The following is a 23,917-nucleotide window of genomic DNA, read 5'->3' on the forward strand; positions in this document are numbered from 1 at the left end:
CTCGGCGAGCGGCGCGGACGCGAGCGGAGGCGGAGGCAGGGCGCCCGCGGAGGCTCGGGCTCGGCGCACGGACCTGCCCGGGGCCGCCGCTTCCCCGCCCATGGAGCCCGCCCCGCGCCTGCCTTAGCTTAGCGCGGCCGAGCAGCCGGAGCCGGGAGCGCAGCGAGCTGGCCGCGGGGATGGCGTCTCCGGGAGCCCTGCAGCCGGCGCCCAGCAGCCTGCCGGCCACCAAGCTGGAGCTGACCGTCTCCTGCAGGTGCGGGGCCGCCCGCGGCATGGGGCGGGCTCGGGGCCGGGCGCAGGCGGGAGCCACAACTTCCCTGCTCTGCCGGGGGCGCGGGCGAGGAGCCCCGGGCCGGGGGGTTCGTCGGCAGAAGGGGGGACGCAGGGCAGGGAACGTGGAGCCTGCTAGTTAGCCAGAGAGACACTGCGAGTGTGAGCGTGCAATGCATGCCCGCCGGGCGTGCACATGGCACGGCGTGTGAGCGTGCAATGCATGCCCGCCGGGTGTGCACATGGCACGGCGTGTGAGCGTGGTGCACATGGCATGGCGTGTGAGCGTGCAATGCATGCCCACTGAGTGTGTGCATTACATGTGACCATTCGATGCCTGTCCACTGTGTGTATGTGTAGGATGGCGTGTGAGCGTGTAATGCACGGCCATTGTGTGTAACCGTGGGATGGCGTGTGAGCGTGCAATGCATGGTCACCGTGCAAGCATGTGTGGGACAGTGTTTGAGAATGCAATGCACGGTCTCCATCTGCACATGTGTGGGATGGTGCGTGAGCGTGCAATGCACGGCCACCGTGCACGTGTGTGGGATGGTTGGGAGCGTGCACTGTAGGCATGCATGGGTCATGTGGGCGTGCATGCATGACTACTCTTGAGGATGCATGCCTGCTGTGTGTGCGGGGGGCAGGTGAGCATGCAGTATGGATATCTGCCCTGTGTGCCTGGGGTGGGCGTGCGTGTCCACCGTGTGTGCAGGGGCTGCGTGTGATTGTTTCCTCTTAATCCCTAAACGTACATGCAGTTTTTCTTGCTCTTTGCTGGTGTGTGACACCCCCGGTCCTCACCCCTGTATGGTTCAGCTCGGTGGGATGTCATTGGCAGGACCTGGCGCAAGGGCTGTGTAAGAGACTCTGCTCTCCGCTCACTCTCAGGAAGAGCGTGACCTGCCCAGGATGGGGTGGCGGCTGTCCCACACACAGTGTGCCCCTCGCGCTCTCACACACCCGATGGCTGTTCACGGCTTGGCTGTTAACCGCAGGCCCAGGCAGCGACAATGGCTGAGGTTCTTCCCAGCCGCTCCTTAGCATTTGTGCCGTTTGGGATTCCCATCATGCCTGGTCTGTGGCAGCGAGAGCTGAGACCCAGAGCCCCCATCGTCCCCTGCCAGGGCTGCTGGGAAGGTGTGTGCGGTGCCCTAGCGTGGGCGACGGGGGCTGGGCAGGTTTGCAGAGGGGTGCTGAGCACCGTTGACCCAAACGACGACGGAAGCCACTTCAACCCGCACCCCCCTTCCAGCACCTGTGGCAGGCGTAGGGGGGCAGGTCCCCGGCTCAGATGGGTCTGTGGGCAGCATTTGCTCAAGTTCCCGCCAGCTCTCCAGGGTACCCCCTTGTCCTGCCCTCCGCCCGGGTCTGGGAAGTGACAGAGGAGCTTCTTACTCCGTACTTACAGCAGGGGCAGACGAGGCTGGAGGTGGGCAGGGGACACGCCTGGCCTCGGCTCCTGTTGTTGGTTTTCATGCTGCTCTGACAGCGCCGCGTTCTCACGATGGGCTTGACGAGGCAGGCCCAAGGACTGGGGGTGGCTCCTGGCCAGGGGAGCGATTGAGGGTGTTGGACCCATGTGCTCCTCCTGGGATCCCAGCGTGCCAGGTGCAAAGGGAACAGCAGGATGCGACCCCCTTGCTGCCTGCAGCCTTTGCTGTGTGGCTGGGAGAGCCGGCGGGGATGCCAGCAGAGCAGATGGAAACCCCCGCCCCTTTCTGCAAGGCAGGGACTGGATCTCTCAATGTCTGGTCTCAAGGGGCAGCAAGGAAGCTCTCAGCCCAGGAGGTGGGGGCACAGGACGGATCAGCAGGGATGGATCTTGCTCCACCCTGCGCTTTGGGGGGGAGATTCAGAAATGGCACCGTCCCCCCGGGGAGGGGAGTGTCTGCCCTTTACAGCTGCTTTGAATTCAGCAATTGTTGCCTCTGGTCAGTGGGGGATGCTCCGGATCCAGAGAGCTCAGCCCACACCCAGCCTCCCTCTCAGCGCACGAGGGGGACCTGCCACACGCCTGAACAAGGAGCCTCCCTAGGGAAACGGACCTGCTGGGACCGGGCCCTGCTTCCGAAGGGTTTGGGCCCTTTGCCAGCTGCATGGCTGTAGCAGCTGGGTTGTGATGAGGGTGGGCAGGTCCCAGAGAGCAGGGCAGTGACCACTGGAGCTGTCGCTTCTGTGCCTCCTTCCTCCTGGCCCCTTGCGAGGCGCAGCCTGAGCTCATGCGCTTGGCCCCTCTTTGTCCCCTCCTGCAACTCTCCAACACCCCTGCTGCTTACAGCGGATCCAGGCGGCTTGTACGGAACTCCCTGGCCGTGCTCCTTCCTCTCACCTGCCTGTCCTCAGACTGGGCCCTGTTGTAAACAATCCTAAAGAACAAGGAGAACGTCAGAAGTGTTGCAGGAGGGGCCTGAGCGTGTCTGTGCCAGGGACCCTTGGCATTGTGCAGCCTCCCTGGCTGGCGCGGGGCTGGCAGCTGCTCTGAGGGGCGCTCGTCTGCTGGAACCCAGGCCCCAAAGGCTCCTTCTCCAGCCGAACAATCTCCCTGGTGTGGCTCTGCACAGCAGAGGGACAATGAAACAGCCTCGTTTCCTGCTCCACTGGCCCGGGCCGGGCCCCCAGAGCGGGTGGGGAAGTGTGGAGAGCCCCTTCCATTCTGGCTGAGTTCCTGGCAGTCCCAGCCAGGGGCTTGGGCCCCAGACCCTGGCATCAGGCAGGCAGAATCCAGACCTGCTGTGACTGTGCCAGCAGCCCAGGCTGGGTGTCTCCCTTCCCTGGAGCCAGCAGGCGCCTGGGGCGCAGGAAGGAGCTGGGTGGATTCAATAGCAGCCTTTGGTGCTTCCCAGTGTCGAACTCTGCGCAGCCAGTGATGATCAAAGGGCTGCGAGTGCTGCTATTTCAGGGTGCGGGGGGGGCAGCCCCGTCATCCGCTCGCTCGCTCGCTCGTCTGCTCAGACCTCGCTCTGTGACTCTTTTCTCTCACTTTTGCGCCCCTCCCCCCATCTCTCCATTCCTGATGCTCCTGCTGCCTGGGTGTAGCAGCCACTCAGCCGTCACTGAGTGCACCGGTGAACGGGGCCCTGTCATGTTCCATCACGTCTGGGCCAGAGCCACTGCTTCCCCGCAGCCTGCTCAGCTCCCCACCGCAGCCCGCGCGCCCCGCCACCAGGAGCTGCCCTCGCAGAGCCGGGCCCGCACCCGCACTGCAGCCCGCCATGCACTGCTCCAGGGCGCTCTGCTGCTCTACAGCTCAGCCCCTGCTGCCCATCAGCACCTCTGATTCTCCTCTGGGTCCTGCGGCTGGTCGGGCTCCTCTGCACCTGCCTCCTTGAGCCCCGCCCGAGGAAAGGGCCTGAGGGGGTCAGTGAAGGGCGCCCCGCGCTGCGTACTGACAGCAGGAAACGTTTCCCAGGAGTTGCCGGGGCCTGTGGCTCACCCGTGGAACCACGTGATCCTGGTCGTGCATTATGAACCCTACAGGGCAGGGACCTTCTCTGGTCTGCGCAGCGCCTGGCACAATGGGGCCCTGATCCCAGCCCAGGGCTCTGGGGGGGTTCCCTCTACGCTGCCCCTCTACATATAGAAATCCATCCGGCCTCGTCTCCCTGCTCTGCACCCTGAGCCGCTGTGCTCCCAGGAGCTCCCTGCAGCAGCGCAGGTGGGTGGTATGTCCACTGAGCTGCTGTGCCTGTTAAACAGGCAGAGTTCCCGACAGCCCGCCGGCGTCAGTGTGGCTGCAGGACCCCCTGGCCTGTCCGGAGAGCAGCAGCTCGGATCCAAGCCAGAGGAGCTGCCTGCGAGCTACCATGGCCGAGCGGCTCTTTGCTGACAGGAGATGAAATCAAACAGCTCCGATCCTCCTGTAGCAGCTCTGCCCAGCGACGCACAGGGCCCATTCGCCTGGGTTTCTAGACTCTCCCGGCCCCCGGGGGTCTCCGGTCCCGATGGCTGAGGCCCCAGGGCTTGGATGGCACCAACCAGCCGTCGTTCTGGAAGCTCTGATGCCTTATTTTTGTGTTGAGGGCATGAAAAGGGGGGCCCCAGGAGCGTTGACATTTGGCTCTGGTGGGTAGCAGGGCCCCTCCAGCTGTGCGTCTGCCCAGCATCTCACAGGAAAGGATGAAATCCCAGGGCTGGGAGCTCGCCCTGCAGCCCGCGCGCCGGCCCACTGCCCACAGCACCCTGCAGACGCTGCAGCAAGACCAGAGCCCCGGGTGTCTTGGTCAGGTGATGGTTGTGCAGCTTGTCTGTAAGTGCAGGCTGCAGGCTGGGCTCCCGCACCCCCCCGTGCCAATGTGAGGAGCCGCGGTTCCTCAGGCACTGCCCACCGCAGGTGTTTCGCCCAGAGGGACCCTGCGAGCAGCTTCTCCCCACAGGCAGGAGGCAGAGAAAGGACCCGGGGCCGGGTGTGTGCGGGAGTCTGGCAGACGGGTTGTCTCCTCTGCGTCCTGTTGGAGGGGACAGACAGGCCGCCCAGCCTGCTGGGGCTGCAGGGTCAGAGCAGCCCCCCCACGCAGCCCATGGCGTGTCCCCCCCCCCCCCCCGGCGCACCCTGGCACGCACCAGCCCCTCTTGGTGCTGGACCCGGCCGTGTGTCGGCAGGAGTGGGCAGGTTAGCACTGGACAGCTGCCATGGCAACGCGGAGAGGTGATGCTGAGGTCCCAGTGCAGGCCTTCTGAGCTTTGGGGGGGCGGCGCAAACCTACGGGCCCCCACCACACACAGACACGAGCCTCCTTCCCCGCTGCTCCCCGGGACCCCCCACGCCCAGCTCCGAACGCTGCTTTGACTGCAGGTTCCACGGGTGTCCCCTCTTCCCCTCGAAGGGTTTCGTTCGGGGGGGGGGGCGGGGGGCTCGCTAGCCGCACAAGGAGCCTGAGCGGCGGTGAAGAGGAGCTCCAAGGAGGCTGGGCAGGACTGGCCTCGGGGGGTGGAGGCGGCTGGGCTGGGCTGGGCGGGGGTGGCCAGTGGGGCTGGGTCCCAGCTGCGTGGGGGCTGCAGCCTGGGCAGCAGGACCCAGGATCTCAGAGACGGATTCCCCCATTTATCCCATTGCTGGGCAAGCTTCCAGCTGCTCACGTCCATCTGTCTGTCTCCCCAGGAACTTGCTGGACATGGACACCTTCTCCAAATCGGACCCTGGTACGTATCGGCTGCTCGGGAGCCAGGCCAGGCAGGAGGAGTGTGTGACTGCACCACACTGACAGCCTGGCCCAGACAAACCTGTGCAGGGCAAGGAGATGGCGGGGGAGCGGGGGGTGCATGCAGTGTTTGGCCTGGTGTGAGTACACAAGGTGTGTGCAATGTGGGGTCGGGATGTGCAGTGTGTTGGGTTGTGGGGTGTGCAAATGTACTGCGTGTATGCAGTGTGCTGCGCAAAGCATGCCCGTGCGGGGGGGCGCATTCAGTGTGTGTGTGTGCAATGGGGTGTGCGTAAGGCATGAAGTGTGTGTGTGCAGTGGGATGAGGGTGCGTGTGGGGAGTGCAGCGTGCGTGTGCGAGGCGTGCAGTGTGTGTGCCGTAATGGGACGGGTGCGTGTGTGACATGCGGTGAAATGGGGGTGCAGAGGGGAGTGCAGTGTGCGAGGCGTGCAGCGGGGCGGGTGCGTGTGTGCGGCGGGATGGGAGGGGAGGGGGGTGTGTGCGAGGCGTGCAGTGAAACAGGTGCAGTGTGTGCGACGGGACGGGGCGGGATGGGAGGGGAGGGGTGTGTGTGTGCGCGGGATCGTGCAGTGTGTGGGCGGGAGGGGTGTGTGCGCGAGGTGCAGTGTGTGCGACGGGACGGGGCGGGATGGGTGTGTGTGTGCAGCGGGATCGGCAGTGTGTGCAGCGAGGGTGTGTGCGCGAGGCATGCAGCGGGACGGGTGCCCGGGATGGGTGTGTGTGTGCGAGGCGTGCAGCGAGGGGGTGGGAGCAGAGGTGCCCATGAAGCCCGTGCTCTCCTCTCCGCAGTGGTGGTTCTGTACGTCCAGGGAAGCGGAAGCCAGGGGTGGAGAGAGGTGAGTGACCAGCACCGGGCTCAGACCCCACCGGTCCCGTCCCAATGGCCCCAGCACCTGCCTCCGCTGCGGCAGGGTCGATGTTTGTCTTGCTCTTGCCTAGGCGGGGCAGGGGAAGGGCAAAGCCTCCCGGCTCCTTAGGGGCCTCCTGGGACACGGGCACCCTGGCTCCAGCAGGCCAACGTGCCCAGCCAGCCTTGGCCCCTCTGCCCCTGAAGAAGCCAATGGGCTCCTCTGCCGCGGCTGGCCAGGAGCGAGCCGAGCAGCCATCTCCTGGCCCCCTGGCCACTGCCCGGCTGGCAGTCCAGGATGAGACGCAGCAGCCTGACCCTGTCTCCCAGCAGCCGCAGCCCATGGCTGGCAGGGGCCCAGCAGCCCCATGCTCCTTTTCAGAGTTCGCTGCCCTGCAGACTCCTGCTGGTGCTGCTCGACCCCGGTGGGTGTGCGAGGCGTGCAGCGGGACGGGTGTGTGTGTGCGACAGGACGGGATGGGGGCGTGTGTGTGCGAGGCGTGCAGCGGGACGGGTGCAGTGGAATCAGCGACCGCGTCCCCGTGGAACCCGAATGTCCGAGGGCAGGAGCAGACCCCCTCTGCCCCCCACCCCACTTTGCCGGCCCAGCCGCTGGGCCAGGCCAGCTCCCGCTACCAGTCGTGGGCAGCGCCCGTATAGCTCCAGGCTCCGGCTCCCGGCAAGGCTGGGTCTGGGGGTCACAGCGTCTCCCTGCCGAGGGGCTGAGCCTGCCCCACTGACCCACGCTGGGCTGGCCCGGCTAATCCCCTGCTCTGCTAACCAGGCCCTGCGGCCACCTGCTCCTGTGCTAATGATCTGGCTCTGCGGCTGGCGTTAATCCCAGGGAATCTGGATTACAGGCCAGGCAGCAGCTGAAATTAAAAGGGCCCAGGGTGCTCTGGGACATGGCCCGCTCTTCACATACGTGCGGGCAGCAGGGACCATGGCCACGGGGCCCCAGGTGGCACCTCTGGGTCTTGTGCTGCCCCCTCAGCCCCTTCTCCCCTCAGTTCGGACGCACTGAAGTGATTGACAACACCCTGAACCCCGACTTCGTCCGCAAATTCGTCCTGGATTATTTCTTCGAGGAGAAGCAGAATCTGCGCTTTGACGTGTGAGTGAACCCTGCTCCCCATCCGCGGCCTGGCCCCCTGCCCTGCCCTGCCTCTGTTCCCCCTGCCCAGCCCCCTCCCCCCACCCCGCCTGGTTCCCCCCACTTCGGCTCCCCCCATCTGATCTCCCTCCCCTGCCCGGCTCGGCTCTGCTCTCCCCCTCCTGTCCCACTTGGCCGCCTGATTAGAGACCAGATTATTCGTGGCATCGCTGCCGACTGGGCCAAAGTGGAATCCTTACTGGGAGAACTGGAGGTGAGGTTGCAAACCTGGGGGGCAGTTGCAGCGTGGCGTGGCGGCTGCAGTGGGGCCGGCGGCTGTGGGGCGGTTGTGTAGCAGTGTGGCGGCAGAGTGACAGCCGGGCGGCTGCGATGCTCCTCGTGCTGCGCTCGTGGTTCCCGGCTGTGCCGCAGGCAGACGTGGAAGTTCTTGGGGCCAGCTGTGACGTGGGCCCATCCTGGAGTCGTTCGGACCCCGGCACCTGGCAGGCGGGGCCCGCGGGGAGCATCCTGGCAGCAGTCTCCGAGCTGGGCCAGAGCAGGAGACGCGGCAGCTGGGTGACAGCTGTGCCCGGCAGCACGTCTGGCCTGGCGTGCCAGGGCCCGTCTCTGCTCTGTCTGCGCCCAGCAGGGCCCAGCGATGCTGGAGGCCGGGCGTCCCTGGCACCTGCCACGTCACTGCTGGGCGCGGCTGCCAGCTGGTGCCCTGGACCCAGCTCCTCCAGCGCTGCCCTGGGGCTGGGCGAGGCTGGGGCGCCCGCTGCAGGGGACTCACCGCTCTGCTCTGTCACTCCCCAGCTACCACGTGGACTCCAAGAGCTGCAACATCTCGAAACACGTGAGTGTGGACCCAGCCCCACGCCCCGTGATCCCCCCCACGCCCAGCCCTGCTCCTCCCCCCCCAGGCTCAGCTCCTCCCCCAGCCCAGCCCCACGCCCCCGTGATCCCCCCCCCACGCCCAGTTCTGTCCCCCCCCGGGCTCAGCTCCTCCCCCCAGCCCAGCCCCACGCCCCAGTGATCCCCCCCACCCCCCCCCCAGGCTCAGCTCCTCCCCCCAGCCCAGCCCCACGCCCCCGTGATCTCCCCCTCCCCCCAGCCCAGCCCCACGCCCCCGTGATCCCCCCCACCCCCCCCCAGGCTCAGCTCCTCCCCCCAGCCCAGCTCTGCCCCCCCAGGGCTCCTCCCCCCAGCCCAGCCCCACGCCCCCGTGATCTCCTCCTCCCCCCAGCCCAGCCCCACGCCCCAGTGATCCCCCCCACGCCCAGCTCTGCCCCCCCCCGGGCTCAGCTCCTCCCCCCAGCCCAGCCCCATGCCCCAGTGATCCCCCCCCCCCCCCCAGCCCAGCCCCACGCCCCAGTGATCCCCCCCCCCCCCCCCCCCAGCTCCTCCCCCCCCGGGCTCAGCTCCTCCCCCCAGCCCAGCCCCACGCCCCCGTGATCCCCCCCACGCCCAGCCCTGCCCCCCCCAGGCTCAGCTCCTCCCCCCAGCCCAGCCCCACGCCCCCGTGATCCCCCCCACGCCCAGCTCTCCCCCCCCCCAGGCTCAACTCCTCCCCCAAGCCCCGCCCCACTCCCTGGTGATCCCCCTCTCTCCCCAGCTCTGCCCCCGCCCCCATGCTCAGCTCTGCCCCCCAGCTCTGGACACCTGAGTGGAGGCCCAGCCCCACGCCCCAGGCTCACCCTGTGCCTTCCCCCTGGTCCCTGGTCCCGGACAGGCTGCTGAGGCCAGGCAGAGGCTGTGGGGGGTATTTTCGGGGTCTCCCCAGCTCCGAGAGCAGAGGGCGGCTCACACTGGGGCAGGGGCTGAGCTCCCATCGTGCCTCTGCCACCTCACAGCCCCTCTGCGCAGACGAGCGCGGCCCAGAGAGACGAGGGGACTGGCCGGGGGCCGCCCAGGGTGCCTGTGGCTGCGCAGGGATTGACCCCAGTTCCCAGGCTCGTGCCCTGACTGCCGGCCCCTGCTTTCTCCTCGCCCCGGCGGGAGCAGCTGCCGTCCTCGCTGGGCTCTCGGGGGTGCACCAAGGCGACGGCTGGCGGGCGAGTGCAGGTGCATTGCGCAAGGAGCTGCCGGGGGGGGCAGCATGCCTGACACGGCGAAAGGGGCCTGCATCCCCCGGGAGCTGGCCTGGCCGCCCCTTGCCCTGGTCACCGAGGGTCTGGCAAGGGCCCTGCCCAGGGCTTGGCCGGGTCTCCAGCATCCCCTCCGTCCTGCTCTCCAGAGCCTGCCACGAGGGTGCCTGCCTGCATCTGGTGGGCATGTGGCAGCTGGCCAGTGGCCCTGGGGCATGCATGACTCTGTGTGGCAATGGGGTGACCACAGGGGGGCGAAACCTGGTCTGCACCACGTCTGGCGGGTGGGACTCTAACCTGCTCTCTCCCCGCTGCCCGCGCTGGGACCCACAGAAGGTACGTGCCCTCCGTGACGTGGCCTCGCCTGCCCCCCTGCAGCAAACGGGCAAAGCACAGCCGGGAGCGAGGGCTGGGCCGGGCCGGGGGAGCCGCAGGGGAACAGAGCCCGTTTGTCACACGTCCCTGCAGACAGAGCCTCCCCACCCCGGCAGACCTGGAGGTCCCTGGACAGGCCGAGCTCCAGGGCAGGCAGCAGTTAGACCCTGCAGCGCAGAGCCAGTGGGACCTGGGACCCCACAAGGAGTTGAAGCCCATGGGGGTCCCTGCTGTCGGGGGCCATTCTCTTCTCCTGTGCAGGGGGGGGATGTCTCCCCCCCATCCTGTTCTGGCCCGGGGCCTTTCCTCCTGTGGGGCCGGCAACACGAGAGGCTGGTGGCGGTTCCCAGCCAAGACACGGCTCGGCGTTCCCCGAGACCTGCTCCCTGCTGCAGCCAGCAGGGTTTCAGCAGCAAGCTCTGGCTGGAGGGACGCAGGCAGGAATCAGGAACATTGACCAGCCATGCTGGGCCCAGCCCAGGGCCCGTCTAGCCCCGTGTCCCGGCTCTGACCTGGCTAGCGCCAGAGCTCCAGAGGCCAGGAAGAGAACAGGGCACTCGAGTGATTCTGCGCTGTCCTCCGGGCCCAGCTCCTGGCCGTCGGAGGCTGAGGAACACCCAGAGCCTGGGCTTGCGTCCCTGCCCATCCTGGCTAATAGCCATTCGTGGACCTGCCCCCCAGGAACGTACCTCGCGCTCGCTTGAACCCAGCTGTGCTTTTGGCTTCAGAGCATCCCTGGGCAAGCAGTGCCACGGGCTGACTGCGCTGAATGCAGAGCTGCTTCCTCGCCTTCCTTTTGAACCTGCTGCCGGGTCATTTCGTCGCGTGACCTGGCCCTGTGCGATGGGACGGAGCAAATAACATGTCCCTGTTCGCTTTCTGCACCCCAGTCTGGATTTGACAGACCTCTGCCATGCCCCGTAGCATCTCGGTTCCACGCTGAACACGCCCAGCCTTTTTAATCTCTCCTCACACAGGCTGTGCCGTACCCCAACCATCTCTGTGCTTTTTCCAGTTCAAACAGCTCTGTTTTGAGATGGGGCGACCAGACCTGCCCAGCATTCCCGGGGTGGGCGTCCCAGGGGTTTATAGAGAGGCATTGTGATATTTTCTGGTGTCTTGTCTCTCCCTTTCCTAACGGCCTGTAGCCATTGTTAGCTCGTCTGACTGCCCTGCACAGGGCGTGGCTGCTTTCACAGCGCGGTTCACAGGGGCTCCAAGATCCCTCTGGAGTGGCGGCAGCTAGTTCAGAGCCCAGCGTTGATACGTGTGGTTGGGATCATGTTTTCCACTGTGCATCACTTTGCACGTCTCAGCCCTGAATTTCACCTGCCAGTTTGTTGCCAGGCACCAGTTTGTGAGCTCCCCCCGTAACTCTTCGCAGCCGGCTCTGCACGGACCTAGCGTAGCAATTCAGGGTCAGCTGCAAACGTCGCCTGCTCACGGCCGTTTTCCAGGACTCCCTGGTGCCCAGCCTAACGCCCTGCACCTAGCCAGCCTTCTGCAGATTAGCAGGGCACAGAGTGTGTCTGCGGGGGGAGGGAGCAGGGACCCTGCGAGGCTGGGGGGATCCAGCACATCGCCTACGTGACAGTCATGGACTAGGCCCCCTCCTGGTTATTCCAGGCGAAGGAGCTTTCATGGAGGTCAGAGCTGCAACATGCTCCTGGGGGCACCCTGGGGTGGAAGTTGCAGGGGGGGCTCTGAGCCGCCCAGTCCTGGGGGCACCTGGGTGGGGGCCGGGGGGTGCTGTGGTTGGGGGGGCTCTGAGCCGCCCAGTCCTGGGGGCATTCCATGGGCTGCCCTCCCCCTCTGCGGGTGGGACGAGCGCTCCGGGCACCCTAACTAGCAGGCCTTGTCGGCAGGACTTCCTGGGCCAGGCGTTCGTGGCGCTGGGCGAAGTGATCGGATCCCAGAGGAGCCGCTTGGAGAGAGCCCTCACGTGAGCCTTGCTTCGTCTTCCCTTTGAGGAGCTCGGTGCCGGGGGGGGGGGGGGCTGGGGCCACCCCCACCCACTCCAGCCAGTCCCCCTGCCCTGGGCCGGGCTCGGAGCCAGCGCCCGCTTGCGGGGAACGGTCCCGTGTCCCCTTCCTGCCCCCTTGAGCCAGCCAGGTCCATGCGCTGCGCCTGGGGTCTGAGGGGGCTCAGGGCAGGCCCTGCTGCCAGGGGAGGGTGGGGGCAGCACCTGTGGGGGCTGGCCGGGGCGCTGGCGAGCCGCACACAGCACGTGCAGTCGTGCTCTGCCAAGCCGGGGCAGGGAGCCGCCTGCCCCCGCCCTCTGCCCCCGGGCTGTGGCAGGGAAGTGCTGGGGCCGGCTGCCCTCGGGGCTGGTGAGTCACGTCGCCGGGGCCTCTCCTGGCTCCCCTCCCTCCCTGGCTGCTGGAAGAAGGAGCATCTGCAGGTGCCGGCTGCCTCCCAAGGCTCTGGAGGGAGCTGGGGCCTTGCTCTGCCGTGCCCCGCTCAGCCCCTCACCCAGCCCCGGCACCACGCAGCCATTCCCCCCCTCCAGGATTCGCCCGTCCCGGCAGGGGTTCTCTCCCTGCCCCTGGAGACACCCGGCCCCTTTGTCGATGCTCCCGGCCCCACTTTCCTGGCGGGGCTTCGCCTGGGATGCTGGGCTGCCGGCACCAGCTGCGTGGGCTGAGCGGCTCGTCACCCACGGGCACCGGGCAGCTGGGCTCCTGCCTGGCTTTGGGGGAGCAGGAGGGGCCGTGGGCCGTGCCCGGCGGGGAGAGGGACTCCAGAGCCAGGAGGGTGACTGCAGCAGAGTTCGGGGCGTGGGTCAGAGGACAGGTCCCTCGGCCCCACGCCATTGATGGCAGCTCAGCGCCCCACCCAGCCCTGCCGGCTCCAGGCTGGACTAGGCCCTGCTCCGACATCCCCACCCTCTCCTGCCGCGGTGGGGACATCCCTGGCCGGGGCAGCCCGCTCTGCTGGGAGCAGAGTCGGAGGGGGACTGCCAGGATGGGGGGCCGTGGGGAGTGCTAGCTCCTGCGCCCCTTGCCGTGGGAGCCCTGGCAGCACCCTGGCACAGTAGGTGGGGCACGGAGGGCCGGCTGGTGCCCGTCAGCTGTTCCAGCCCAAGTTACTCCAACCCCAGAGCAGGTCCTGCCTGTCTGCCGCCAGCCTGGAGCGTGGAGAACGCGTGCAGCTCAGAGCCCAGCTGATCTTTGTCCCCAACTCCCCATTCCTGAGCCCACTCTGAGCAGGTTACAGCCCCCGCCCTGCCCACAGTCCCTCCTGTCAGAGATGACGGGTGTTTCTCGTCCCAGGGGGGTGCCGGGGAAGAAGTGCGGGACCATCCTGCTGTCGGCCGAGGAGCTCAGCAACTGCCGGGTGAGTGAGGGCGTGCGCGGGGGTCGCTGCTGGCCCTGGCCTGGCCCAGCTCCTTGGCCGACCCCCAGCAGGGCCAGGCTGGGGAACAGGCAGGATACTGGGGGCAGGAGGGGCCAATGGTGGCTGGGGGGATAAGGTGTGATGCGAGGGAATCGGGAGAGGGCACGCCTGGCCTTGGCCCGGTCTGCGGGGCGGGGTGTCTGCACAGCCCCCTTCAGCTCTGCACAGCCCAGGGCTCGGAGAAGCTCTGCCCTTTGCTGGGGACACCAGGAGGACAGAGCCTGGGGCCTTGGCTTCACTGCCCTTGGCTACACGGGACGGGGTTTATAAACCCCAGCGAAGGTGTGACTTTAAATCAGCCTGATTGTCTGAGGGACCCCCTCTGCCGCTGGCCCCCATCCCCCACTGTCACAGGGGTCTCGTCCCGGCAGGGGTTAAAGGGAAAACGAAGGACCCCGCTGACAGCAGAGCTCCCGGGTGCACTCGGCCTTACTGAAACCGGCCCGGGCTGGGGCTGGGCAGAGTCGCTCGCCCGGCTGCCCTGGCGCCAGCCCCCGCAGATGGGAATGCATTCAGAGCAGGGCCTCTCTCCCCGGGGGTGCTCCACCCCCTGGCCCACATGGTGCCGAGGAAGCAGCATTCAGCACACCGTCCCCGGCCCCACAGCCAAGTGGGGCACCCAGGCTCCCGTCAGCACCAACGCTGGAGCCTCGTTAGCCAGAACCAGGCTGGGCTAACGGGGCTGCTGGCTGGGACAAAGGGTGTGACATTCCCCCCCTGCAATCTGGACCGGTGTGTAGCTGTGTCACCCCAGTCCCTCACTCCTGGGCCCGACTTACCCGGCTTTGCTGTGTGGACCACCCGCTCCTAGGTCGGCCCACGCCCAGCCTCCTGCGAGTAATCGGTCCCTGGCCTAGTGAGGGGTGCTTCCGGCCAGCCCCTCCTGGGATCGATCCCCAGCAAACACCCCCCGTCCCAGTTGCAGCCCCGGGAGCTGCCGTCTTGCAGGGTTTCGTGCTGGCCCCTCGCTCGGCACCAGGCGCCACCTCAGAGGCTTTGCCATATTTAGGCAAACTGCAGGCCATGCCCTGTGAAAATCACAGCCCGTCTGTCTGTCTGTCTGCAGCTGTGCTGCCTGCTCCCTGCTGGCCTGTGGGGTGGGTGGGCTGCCTTCCTGCCCCAGGCCTGGCTACCCTGGTGCAGGCCACTTCTGCCCACACCAAGGGCTGCCCCACGCCAGCCACCCCTTGCCTGGGTCCCGACCCATTCCGATTCTGCCACCCCACCGAGCCCTGAGGGAGCCTGTGTCTTTCAGGACATCGTCACCATGCAGCTGTGCGCAAACAAGCTGGACAAGAAGGACTTCTTCGGGAAATCGGACCCGTTTCTCGTCTTCTACCGCAGCCATGAGGACGGCACGTACGTGCCAGGGGTGGGCGCCCAGCCGGGGAGCAGCGGGGGGTGGCTCCCTGCTAGCACATCCCCTCAGCCCGCTCCTCCGATGTCTCCTCCAGGTTCACCATTTGCCACAAGACAGAAGTGGTGAAAAACACACTCAACCCAGTGTGGCAGCCGTTCAGCATCCCCGTGCGAGCCTTGTGCAACGGCGACTACGACAGGTCAGCTGCCAGACACGTCTGCGCCGGGGGTGCAAGCACAAAGCCAGGGCGCGGGCAGACCCCAGCCGGGCAAACTCCCTCGCCTACAGGGCCCTAGCTGGGGCGTCTCTGGCCCGGCCCAGCCCAGCCCGTGGGGGAGGGGAAGCTGCCTGGCATGGCTGGGCTGTGGGGCAGGGGAGGGGCAGCTCCGTTCTCTCTCCTGCTCCTTACCCAAGAGGGGATAACGTGAAGGCTGTCTGGGGCCGGCCGGTCCCAGATAACCTTGTTACCAAACACCCCACATGCGCCACGCCCAGCCGCTCCGCCTGCTGCCTGCACCCCAGCCAGTGCCAGGAGGGGCCGGCTGCCCTCGCAAGGGAGACCCCCGGTTCCTGTACACACCAGCGGGCCGTTTCCGTGGTGTCCGGGCATGGGGCAGAGCGCGCGAAGGGCTGAGGGGCACCTGTCCAGGCCCATCCCAGGCGCTCGCTGATCCGCCGCCTGCACTTGTGTTTCAGGACCGTGAAAATAGACGTGTACGACTGGGACCGGGATGGAAGGTGAGGCCAGGAGGCGAGGAGCCCGGGAACCCTGCGCCCCCCTCCCTGCCCAGCCACTGCCTGGCCTCACAGCCTGATCCCTGGGCCTGCCCCGGCCAGAAGCCCCCCCTCACCCCCCGTGGACTCGCCCTGGGCTGTGCCGTGCCACGGCTCCTCTGCCCACCCTGCAGCTGGCGTATCTCCGCACCAGGCCTCCAGTTGCCTGCCCAAACTTTGGGGAAGGGGGAACCAGTCCCTGTGTCTGTCCTGGCCGTGTTCCTGCCCCGACCCCACGCAGGCCCCTCCTCCCCTGCCTGTTGGGGCTGCCTGGTGGAAGGTTCTTGTCTCTGGGCCCCAGGGATTCCCCTTCCCGCTCCCCCAGCCCTGCCCGTTCTGCCCTGCTGCACGCTCAGGTGAGCCTGCTTCTCGCCCTGGCTCGGGGAGGGGCATGGGGTCTAGTGGTTAGAACTAGGGGGCTGGGAACCAGGACTCCTGGGTTCTCTCCCAGGCTCTGCCCATGGGGTGCCAGGTTACAGTGGGCGAGGCCCCCGCATGTGCCAGGCTGAGTAACTAGGCACTGCCCCGACACCGACCTCGCGCTCCTTCTGCCCCACAGCCACGATTTCATCGGGGAGTTTGCCACGAGCTACAGGGAGCTTTCCCGCGCCCAGAGCCAGTTCACGGTCTACGAGGTGAGCCCAGCTGCACAGCATCCAGACCCGGGGGTGGAGAGCGCTCTCCACGGGGGGCAGCTTGGGGGGGGCACAGGCGGCTGGGGGGCCTCACGCGTGTGGAGTTTGCGGCAGGCTTAGAATGCAGGCTAGGTTCTAGGGTTGGGGATTGAACCCACAAACTCGAATGGCCGGGTGGGGGTGGCTGGCAGCCCTGGGGGGGGCCTGTCAGGGACAGCCAGGTGCAGGTCCCAGCGGGTGCTGCTGTCGGGCTCCCTGATCTGTTCCCTTGTTTCCATCAGGTGTTAAATCCAAAGAAAAAATGCAAGAAGAAGAAATACATCAACTCAGGGACGGTGAGTGAAACCTGCCGGGGCCCCCCCAGGGCAATGTGCCCCCACTCTGGCCAGGCAGTGCCCCCGGCTCCCTCTTCGACCCTGGCCTGGCCCCCTCCATGCTACCCCTGCTCCACAGGTGACACGTAGCCCACGGCTCCCTCCGCTTAGCTCTGACTAACCTCGCTAGCCCGATCCGTCCTGGGGGATGGGAGAGGGATGTCTCTGGTTCTGTCTCTGGAGAGTGGGGGACGGTTTCTTTTGGGGTGGGGCGGGGGGGAGAGGGGCCATTTGGGAGGTCTCTGTGGAGGGGCAGAGGTCTGTTGGGTGGTCTGTCCTAGGGAGGGCAGGGCGTTGGGGGTGGTCTCTGACCTTTGGTTTCCAGTAAGGGTCTCTAGATGTCTCTCTGGAGGGGCCTGTCTTGGGGATGGGGGGCCTGTCTCGGGGGGCCATTTCCTGGGGAGCGAGGGGGCCTGTCTCAGGCAGAGGCTCTGTCTCGCTGGCGTCTGACTTTCCGTCTCTGGCAGGTAACCCTTCTCTCCTTCGCCGTGGAGTCCGAGTTCACCTTTGTCGATTACATCCGTGGCGGGTGAGCGGGCGAGGGGCTGAGCTGAGGGGCCCCAGGACCCCACCAGGCCGCTCTGCTCAAAGCCCCTTCACTCCTCAGCACCTTTGGGGTTTGTTCCCCACCCCGTGCCTCCCAGGCTGCCTGGCCCTGTGCCAGCCTCCAGCTTGCAGCTATGCGCGAGTCGTTCCCCAGCGGCCCACGGAGGGGACAGGGGTGAGACGGTGTCACAGGCTGGGCACGCTGGAACCGCTCTGCGTGAAGCCAGGCGGGACCCTAGTGCAGTGGGTCCCCTCAGGGCAGCCGCCTGCTGGATCTGACCTCGTCTTCCGCTGTGAGTGCCCCTGCATGGGACGCCTGGGGGGCCTAACGCCCAAAGGGCCATGCCCCGCCTGCAGCCAGCAGTGACTCTGCGCCAGCGTGGAACAGCAGGGCGTGTTGGTCGGGAACACGGCGTAGAGACCCCTGCTCAGCACGGGTCAGGGACCTGCAGCAAAGTCCATCTTGGGGAAACCAGAGCCCCCCTTCTTGGGTTCCTCTCCCTGGGATCTACACAGGGGGACTGACCGGGGTGGGATTGCACTGCCTGCCTCCGGCCCCCACCGCGCTGCCTCCGGCCCCCCCCGCGCTGCCTCTGGCCTTTGTGCCTTTATCCTGTCCTGGGCAAAAAGGCCACCCGGTCTCCACCCCTTTTGCTCCCCAGCACCTCCTGGCTGGCTCTTTGTGAAGGATGGGCCAGCCATCAGTACCAGGAATCAGCGTGTGGGCCTTGTCTGTCCCCAGGCAGCCAGACGGCGTCACACCTGCCCATCACACACCCTTCTCCCAACACCTGGGTACTTGAGTGGCACATGGGGAAACTGAGGCACGCACAGTATTCGGAGAAAGCATTATGGACATTCCCACTTCGTCACCAGGTGGCAGCAGGAGCTGGGGAGAGGCTGGCAAAGAGCAGGCGGGAACTGGTGCTGCCGGGGTCAGGAGCAGGGGGTTGGGGGAGGGGAACTGGGGGAAGCGGGGTTGGGGGAGGGGAGCTCTCATGCTGTCCCCTCCTCCCTCCACAGGACACAGCTGAATTTCACGGTCGCCATCGATTTCACGGCCTCCAACGGTGAGTGTGGGAGCGTCACGGGCGCAGCCAGGCCCGGAGCCGCCCTGGGGAGCGAGGGACAGTCAGAGGTGCCGCAGGGGAGGAGCCCTGCTCACCCCCGAGCTCCTGCCCCTCCAGTCCAGCCCTCTCACGGCAACGGCCCGGGGGTCCTGGCTTCAGCGAGCTTCCCTCCTCCCCCCACCCTAGTCCCGACCCCCAGACTCCAGGAGGGCTCCTGCTAATGGGGTCAGAGGGGCAAGGTGATGGGGAGCCTGGGGAGAACGGGGGGCGGGTGGGCAGAGCGACCCGTGGAGAACGGGGGCACGGGCCGGGCTGAGGCGGCGCTGCGTGTGCCGGCAGGTATTCCGTCGCAGCCCACCTCCCTGCACTACGTGAGCCCGTTCCAGCTGAGCGCCTACGCCATGGCACTGAAGGCCGTGGGGGAGATCATCCAGGACTACGACAGCGACAAGCTCTTCCCCGCCTACGGCTTCGGGGCCAAGATCCCGCCCGACGGCAGCATTTCCCATCAGTTCCCCCTGGTAGGAGGGCAGCGCATCTGCGGCCTCGCATCTGACTAGCCCGCCCTGGCCCACGGCTGGAGGCAGTGTGCAGAGCCCCTGGGACCATAGGGGCTGGGTGGTGGCTTCCAGCGGTTGTGGTGCCCAGGGCCCTGGGTGTCCCGGCTCCCACCCCCGCCTGCTGACCTGCCCTGGGCATGTGGGGCTGGAGGCAACTTGGGGCAGGTGTTTGCCACGGGATTCAGCGGCCTGCAGGGAGGGTGGACGAATCCCGCGGGGCCTTGACCCTCTTCTTCGGCCCCGGGTTACGGGCTGGCTATCCCACGGGTCTGTGCCGTCTCTGGGGCCGCTGACGGCAGGCTCCTGGATACAGCCCCCAGCCCATGGCTGCCCCTCTGCGCAGCACACCCAGGGCGCTAAGCCCAGCCTGCCCTGGCGTCTCTCCTGCTAGAACAGCAACACTGAGAACCCGAGCTGCGTGGGGATCGACGGCGTGCTGGAGTCCTACTTCCAGAGCCTGCGCACCGTGCAGCTCTACGGGCCCACCAACTTCGCCCCCGTCATCAACCAGGTGGCGTGGTGAGTGGGGGCAGCGGCTGGGCCTGGGCAGCCGGAGCCCTGTGGCCTGTCAGGGCCGCTCCTAGCCATGGCTGCCGGGGGCGGGCGGGAACCTCCAGCTCAGACTGGACACGGGCAGGAAGGAGCCGCTGGCCTCTCCTCCCAGGCGTGGCAGGGCCTGAGCGCCAGCCAGCCGCCAGGTGTGGGAGCGGGCAGTCACAGCCACACACCCTGTGAACAAGGCCCTGCGTGGCTGGGGGGGCAGAGCGGGGGCGGGTGCCAGTACTCGCCCTCTGCGTTCTGCCCGCAGTGCGGCTGCCCAGGTCACGGACGGCTCGCAATATTACGTCCTGCTCATCATCACCGACGGGGCCATCTCAGATATGCTGCAAACTAAAGAGGCCATCGTCAAGGTGAGTCTGGGGGGGCTGCCCTGCCCAGGAGCCCCCCAGGGCACGGGGGCAGAGGCAGAGTCGCTGCCAGGGGCATCTAGCCCATGGAGGAGCAGGAGCCGCTCCGTCCCGCAGGGGGCAGGGAGCCCTCTTGATGGAGCCAGCAGCTGGCCAGGGGGCCCACGGTCAGCACTGCTGGAGTGGCAGGGCCTCGCCTGACCTGGCCCCTCCCGAATGAGCCAGCTGGGCTGGGAGGCAGCCTGAGGCTGGCCTGGGAACAGCTGGGCTGACACGCAGCGGGAGGGCTGAGCAGCCCCAGGGCAGGCGAGCCAGCTAGGGGGCAGTGACCCCCGGGGACGCTCACCGGCAGGTGCCCAGGATCAGCTGAGGGGCCTGGTGTGGGCGGGCAGCACAACGGAGAGCTGACGTGGGCCTATTGCACTAAAAACAGCCTGTCAGGGTGGCCACACGCCAGCGTCTCCTCTCTGGGGAGGCAACCCTGTGCCGGCTGGCAGGGCGTGGGGGGGGACCCTGCGCCGGCTGGGGGGCCAGAGGGAGAGGGGAGAGAGTGGGTGGGAGCAGGCTCCCCCAGCCACCTCCTGCCGGCTCGTCCCCCGCCCCGCCAGCTCCTGCGTGCCATCCCCCCCACACCACCCAGCCAGCGCTGGGGTCAGGCCAGTGCTGCAGCTCCTGACTGGGCCTGAGGCCCCCTCTCTGGACAGCAAGGCCTGGAATCGAAGGACTAATGGCTTGGAGCTGGGTGGGGAGACTCCCCTGTCCCAGCCATGCCACCCGGCCCCCATGGGACGCTGGGAACAGGAGTGGGGCCCAGGGCTGGCCAGGGAGGGGGGCGAGGGCAGTAATTCTCTCCTTTCCCTGCAGGCCTCTGCCCTGCCCATGTCCATCATCATCGTGGGAGTGGGCCCAGCCGAGTTCGAAGGTAAGTTTGGCACCTGCCCTAGCCCCGCACCCGGGTGCATGGTGGGTCTGCAGGGCTGCCCAGCTGGTGCTAGCCGTGCCTGGAGGCAGCGGGCCGGGCACTGGCTCAGACGCGCAGGCGGGCTGCTTCTCTGCCGGGCGCTGCGCCGGGGCGGGGAGGTGAGGACAAGCAGGGCCGGGGCAGAGAGCACCCAGGGTGGGCTGCCCTCCGTCCCGGCGCTGGGGCAGCACCGCCGACACGTGTGAGGGATGTGATGGGGACAGTGTCACCGCTGACGGGAGTCCTTGTCCCTAGCCATGGAAGAGCTGGATGGAGACGACGTGCGGATCTCCTCCAGGGGCCGCTGTGCAGAGCGAGACATCGTGCAGGTAACGCGCCCGCCCCTAGCGCTCCCTGGGCTGCCCCAGCACGGCCCCCACAACAGCGTGGGGAGGGGCAGCAGGGCTGGGGCAGGGCCCCAGACACACAGCTTTCTCCCTCGGACCCTCACACAGAGCCCGCGGGCCGCCAGGCGGGAGGGAGGCAGGCAGGCACCTCCTGGCCTGTCTCTCCCTCCAGCCAGAGTGTGCTCGCTTACCCGAGAGCATGGCCCAGGGTGCGGCACTGACGCGCCTGCTCTCCTGCTCTGCCCCGTCCCCTGGGAGAGCCGGGGGGAGCCCTGCCCTGCCCCGTTGCTGGGGGTCACTCAAGGGTCCTGGCCCTGCCCCGTTGCTGGGGGTCACTCAAGGGTCCTGGCCCTGCCCCGTTGCTGGGGGTCACTCAAGGGTCCTGGCCCTGCCCCATTGCTGGGGTCGCTCAGCAGGCCGGGCCCTGCCCCGTTGCTGGGGGTCACTCAAGGGCCTGCCCCTGCCCCGTTGCTGGGGTCGCTCAGCGGGCCGGGCCCTGCCCCGTTGCTGGGGTCGCTCAGCGGGCCGGCCCTGCCTTGCCCTGTCTCCTGCTGCAGTTCGTGCCGTTCCGGGACTACGTGGATCGTGCCGGGAACCAGGTGCTGAGCATGGCGCGCCTGGCCAAGGACGTGCTGGCCGAGATCCCCGAGCAGCTGCTTTCCTACATGAAGAGTCACGACATCAAGCCCCGCCCTGCTGACCCCCAGTAGCTCCTCCTCCTTTGCAGTCCAAGCCAATCAGACACCTCCGTGCTCCTGGGCCCGCCTCCTGGGCCCGCGCCCGTGCCCTGCGGCTCGCGCCCACTGGAGCCACGCTGGCTGTCGCCCCCTGGATGCAGCAGCTGGGCCGCAAGCTGACAGGGACCTGCGGGCTGGCACTGCTGCTCCGTCGGGGGGAGGGGAGAATGCAGAGGGGAGCCCCACGCCCCAGGCAAGGCCCGTGCTGCGCCACGCGGTTGAGCTCCCTCCCATGCCAGCTGGAGGCAGCCGCAGGGTCTCGGGGAGCCAGCTGGGAGGGAGGGAGGGAGCCCGGGGCTCAGCAGTGTTTAGCAACATCTCCCCAGGGCCCTACCTTGTGCCGAATCCGGGGTGCGTAGCCCTGCTGTCCAGATAGCAGCAATAAAGCTTTGCAGGCGCCCTGATCCTGTGCCTGTGTTGTGCTGCGACTCAAGGCCACGTGGCGGGGAGCCCGAGTGCCTCCCCCACAGCCAGCGCGTCGGCTCAGGCCTCGCGAGCTTGTCCTGCAGGAAGGAGCGGGGGTCCCTGCCAGCAGTGAGGGGGCAGCCCCGCACCCTGAACCATTGCCCTGCCGCGACGAGCCAGCAGCTGGCGAGGCCTCGGGCGTCCTCTGCCAATGGGCAGTGGTCTTGGTGCTGCGTGGCTCGGCTGGCAGCCTCTCTTAGCCTGGCTGAAGTGCCCACACACCCGCTCCCCTGGGTACCGTGGAGCAGGGCACAGGCATGGTGCCATGGGGCCGCCAGGTCCTGCGCAGCGCAGACCAGCTCGCGCCCAGGAAATCCCTGGCTCCATGGTCACCAGTAAACCTTGATCCAGATTCATGCCAATTTCATGCGCCAATCCCTTCGGGCAGGGACTGTCTGAACCGAGCCCCAGCCTACCCCGACTACTGCCCTGAGAGGGGCGGAGGGCCAAGCTGGGGCGAGAGGCCAGGATTCGTCTGCAAAGCCTAGCAGAGGCTGCTCCTTCAAACTGCGCCGGCAGCGGGTGGCAGTGCTAGTCCATGGGGCCCTCAGCAGGAATGGGGGGTGCGGGCTTACCACTCCCTAACCTACATTAATTGCATGCTGTGCGTGTACACATGCACACACACACACACGCACACCCCCCAACCCCAGCCCGACACCCTTCTTACAGGGGCTGTGTGGGAGGTGATCAATCGGGCCCTCTGGAGGTGCCTGAGGCCCCAAGCCAGTGTTTAGGCCGTGCATGCGTCGCACCAGCTCCTCCCCTGCTCAGCCTCCCTGGGGTGGGGGCATGCTGTGCCGTGGGGTGCCTGCCTTGGGGGCAGGGACTGTCTCTGCCAGCGCTCCGCAGATACGCCTAATGCTGGTGCCCTATCACTGCCCGGCTACCCCCACCTGGCGGGAGGGCCCATGGGCCCATGCCCAGTCCCTCCTGGCTTACCCAGCGCCAGCCCAGCAGCAGCCCCTCTCCCGTGCCCTATGGCAGCGGTGGGCAAAGCGAGGCAGGATGCACAGCTCTGAGTCACTGCACACTTCTGTACGGGAATACTTTCGAGGGCCCGCGCAGAGTCCTGCCGGGACACTGTCCTGCCAACCACCTGCCTGCGTGTCAGCAGCGGGTAGCGGGCAGCGCCACCTGCCCCGACGCGTGCTGGCACGGAGCCTGGCTGCACAGAGCTCCTCAAGCCCTGGGGTGGCCTTAAAAGTTGCAGGAATTGCCCCATGAACACTCGCCCCCTGCCGCCAGGCAGCTGTAAACCTGTTCCCGTGAAAACACTCAGCTAAAGGCGGCACGCTGGGCAGGCCCTGGTGGGCGGGGACGGGCCCTGACAGGACTGACAGCACCGTGGCTCCCCCGCAGTGCCTTCGTGCCACGAGACGGTCGCTCTGGCACAGCTTGGCAAAGGTCGGCCTTCGGCAGTAACGTGCTTTAGTAACGTACATGTAGCATCAGTGCAGCCTGCGTCCTAGCCAGCTGGCCCCAGGACATCTGCCAGCCAAGAGCAGCGGGCCCTTGAGTTAAGGTCTCCTCTGTAAATGGGCATCCAGGGTCTTTCACCAGCACAGGCTCTTGTGCAGCTTTTCACGTCCAGCCGTTAGGGCTAGTGAGGCAGGCGTTGGCAGCCAGCAAAGTATGCCACATGGGGTGGCCACGCAGGGCCCAGCAACCCGTGTCAGCTGCATGCCAGGCCCTGCATATGGAGCCCTGCTTCCTTGCTGGGTGGGGCAGCCCCCATCCGAGAGATGCTGGCCACGGCCAGTCACTGGGCCGCGCAGAGCAGTGGGCTGAGATCACTCAGGGCCGAGAAAGCCCCAGCTGCGGGCCCAAGAGGATGCCAGCCCAGGACTGAGCCTGTCACTGAAACCATGCCGTGACAGCGGCCCCCCAGGCATTACTGCTCAGCTGTCAGTGGGGGGCACCCGGACCCATCTGCTTCCACAGCC

General features: G+C 67.2%; 1 protein-coding gene across 1 annotated transcript; it reads left to right on the forward strand.

Moving 5' to 3' along the window:
• The first annotated feature begins 57 nt into the window (after positions 1-57).
• CPNE9 (copine family member 9) lies at positions 58-22,188 on the forward strand. The gene is made up of 20 exons (XM_067540595.1): positions 58-256; positions 5,375-5,415; positions 6,226-6,272; positions 7,294-7,397; positions 8,193-8,232; positions 11,704-11,780; positions 13,111-13,174; positions 14,490-14,593; positions 14,689-14,793; positions 15,291-15,332; positions 15,928-16,003; positions 16,285-16,338; positions 16,845-16,906; positions 17,947-17,993; positions 18,333-18,514; positions 18,945-19,072; positions 19,362-19,464; positions 20,326-20,383; positions 20,678-20,751; positions 21,327-22,188. The coding sequence occupies exons 1-20, from the start codon at positions 180-182 to the stop codon at positions 21,477-21,479; spliced, it is 1,638 nt and encodes a 545-aa protein (XP_067396696.1). The 5' UTR covers positions 58-179; the 3' UTR covers positions 21,480-22,188.
• The last annotated feature ends 1,729 nt before the right edge of the window (positions 22,189-23,917 follow it).

The sequence above is a fragment of the Emydura macquarii genome, unplaced genomic scaffold, assembly GCF_026122565.2.
Source record: "Emydura macquarii macquarii isolate MOO-44397 ecotype Brisbane River unplaced genomic scaffold, CSIRO-AGI_Emac_v2 contig_71, whole genome shotgun sequence".
Lineage (NCBI taxonomy): Eukaryota > Metazoa > Chordata > Testudines > Chelidae > Emydura > Emydura macquarii.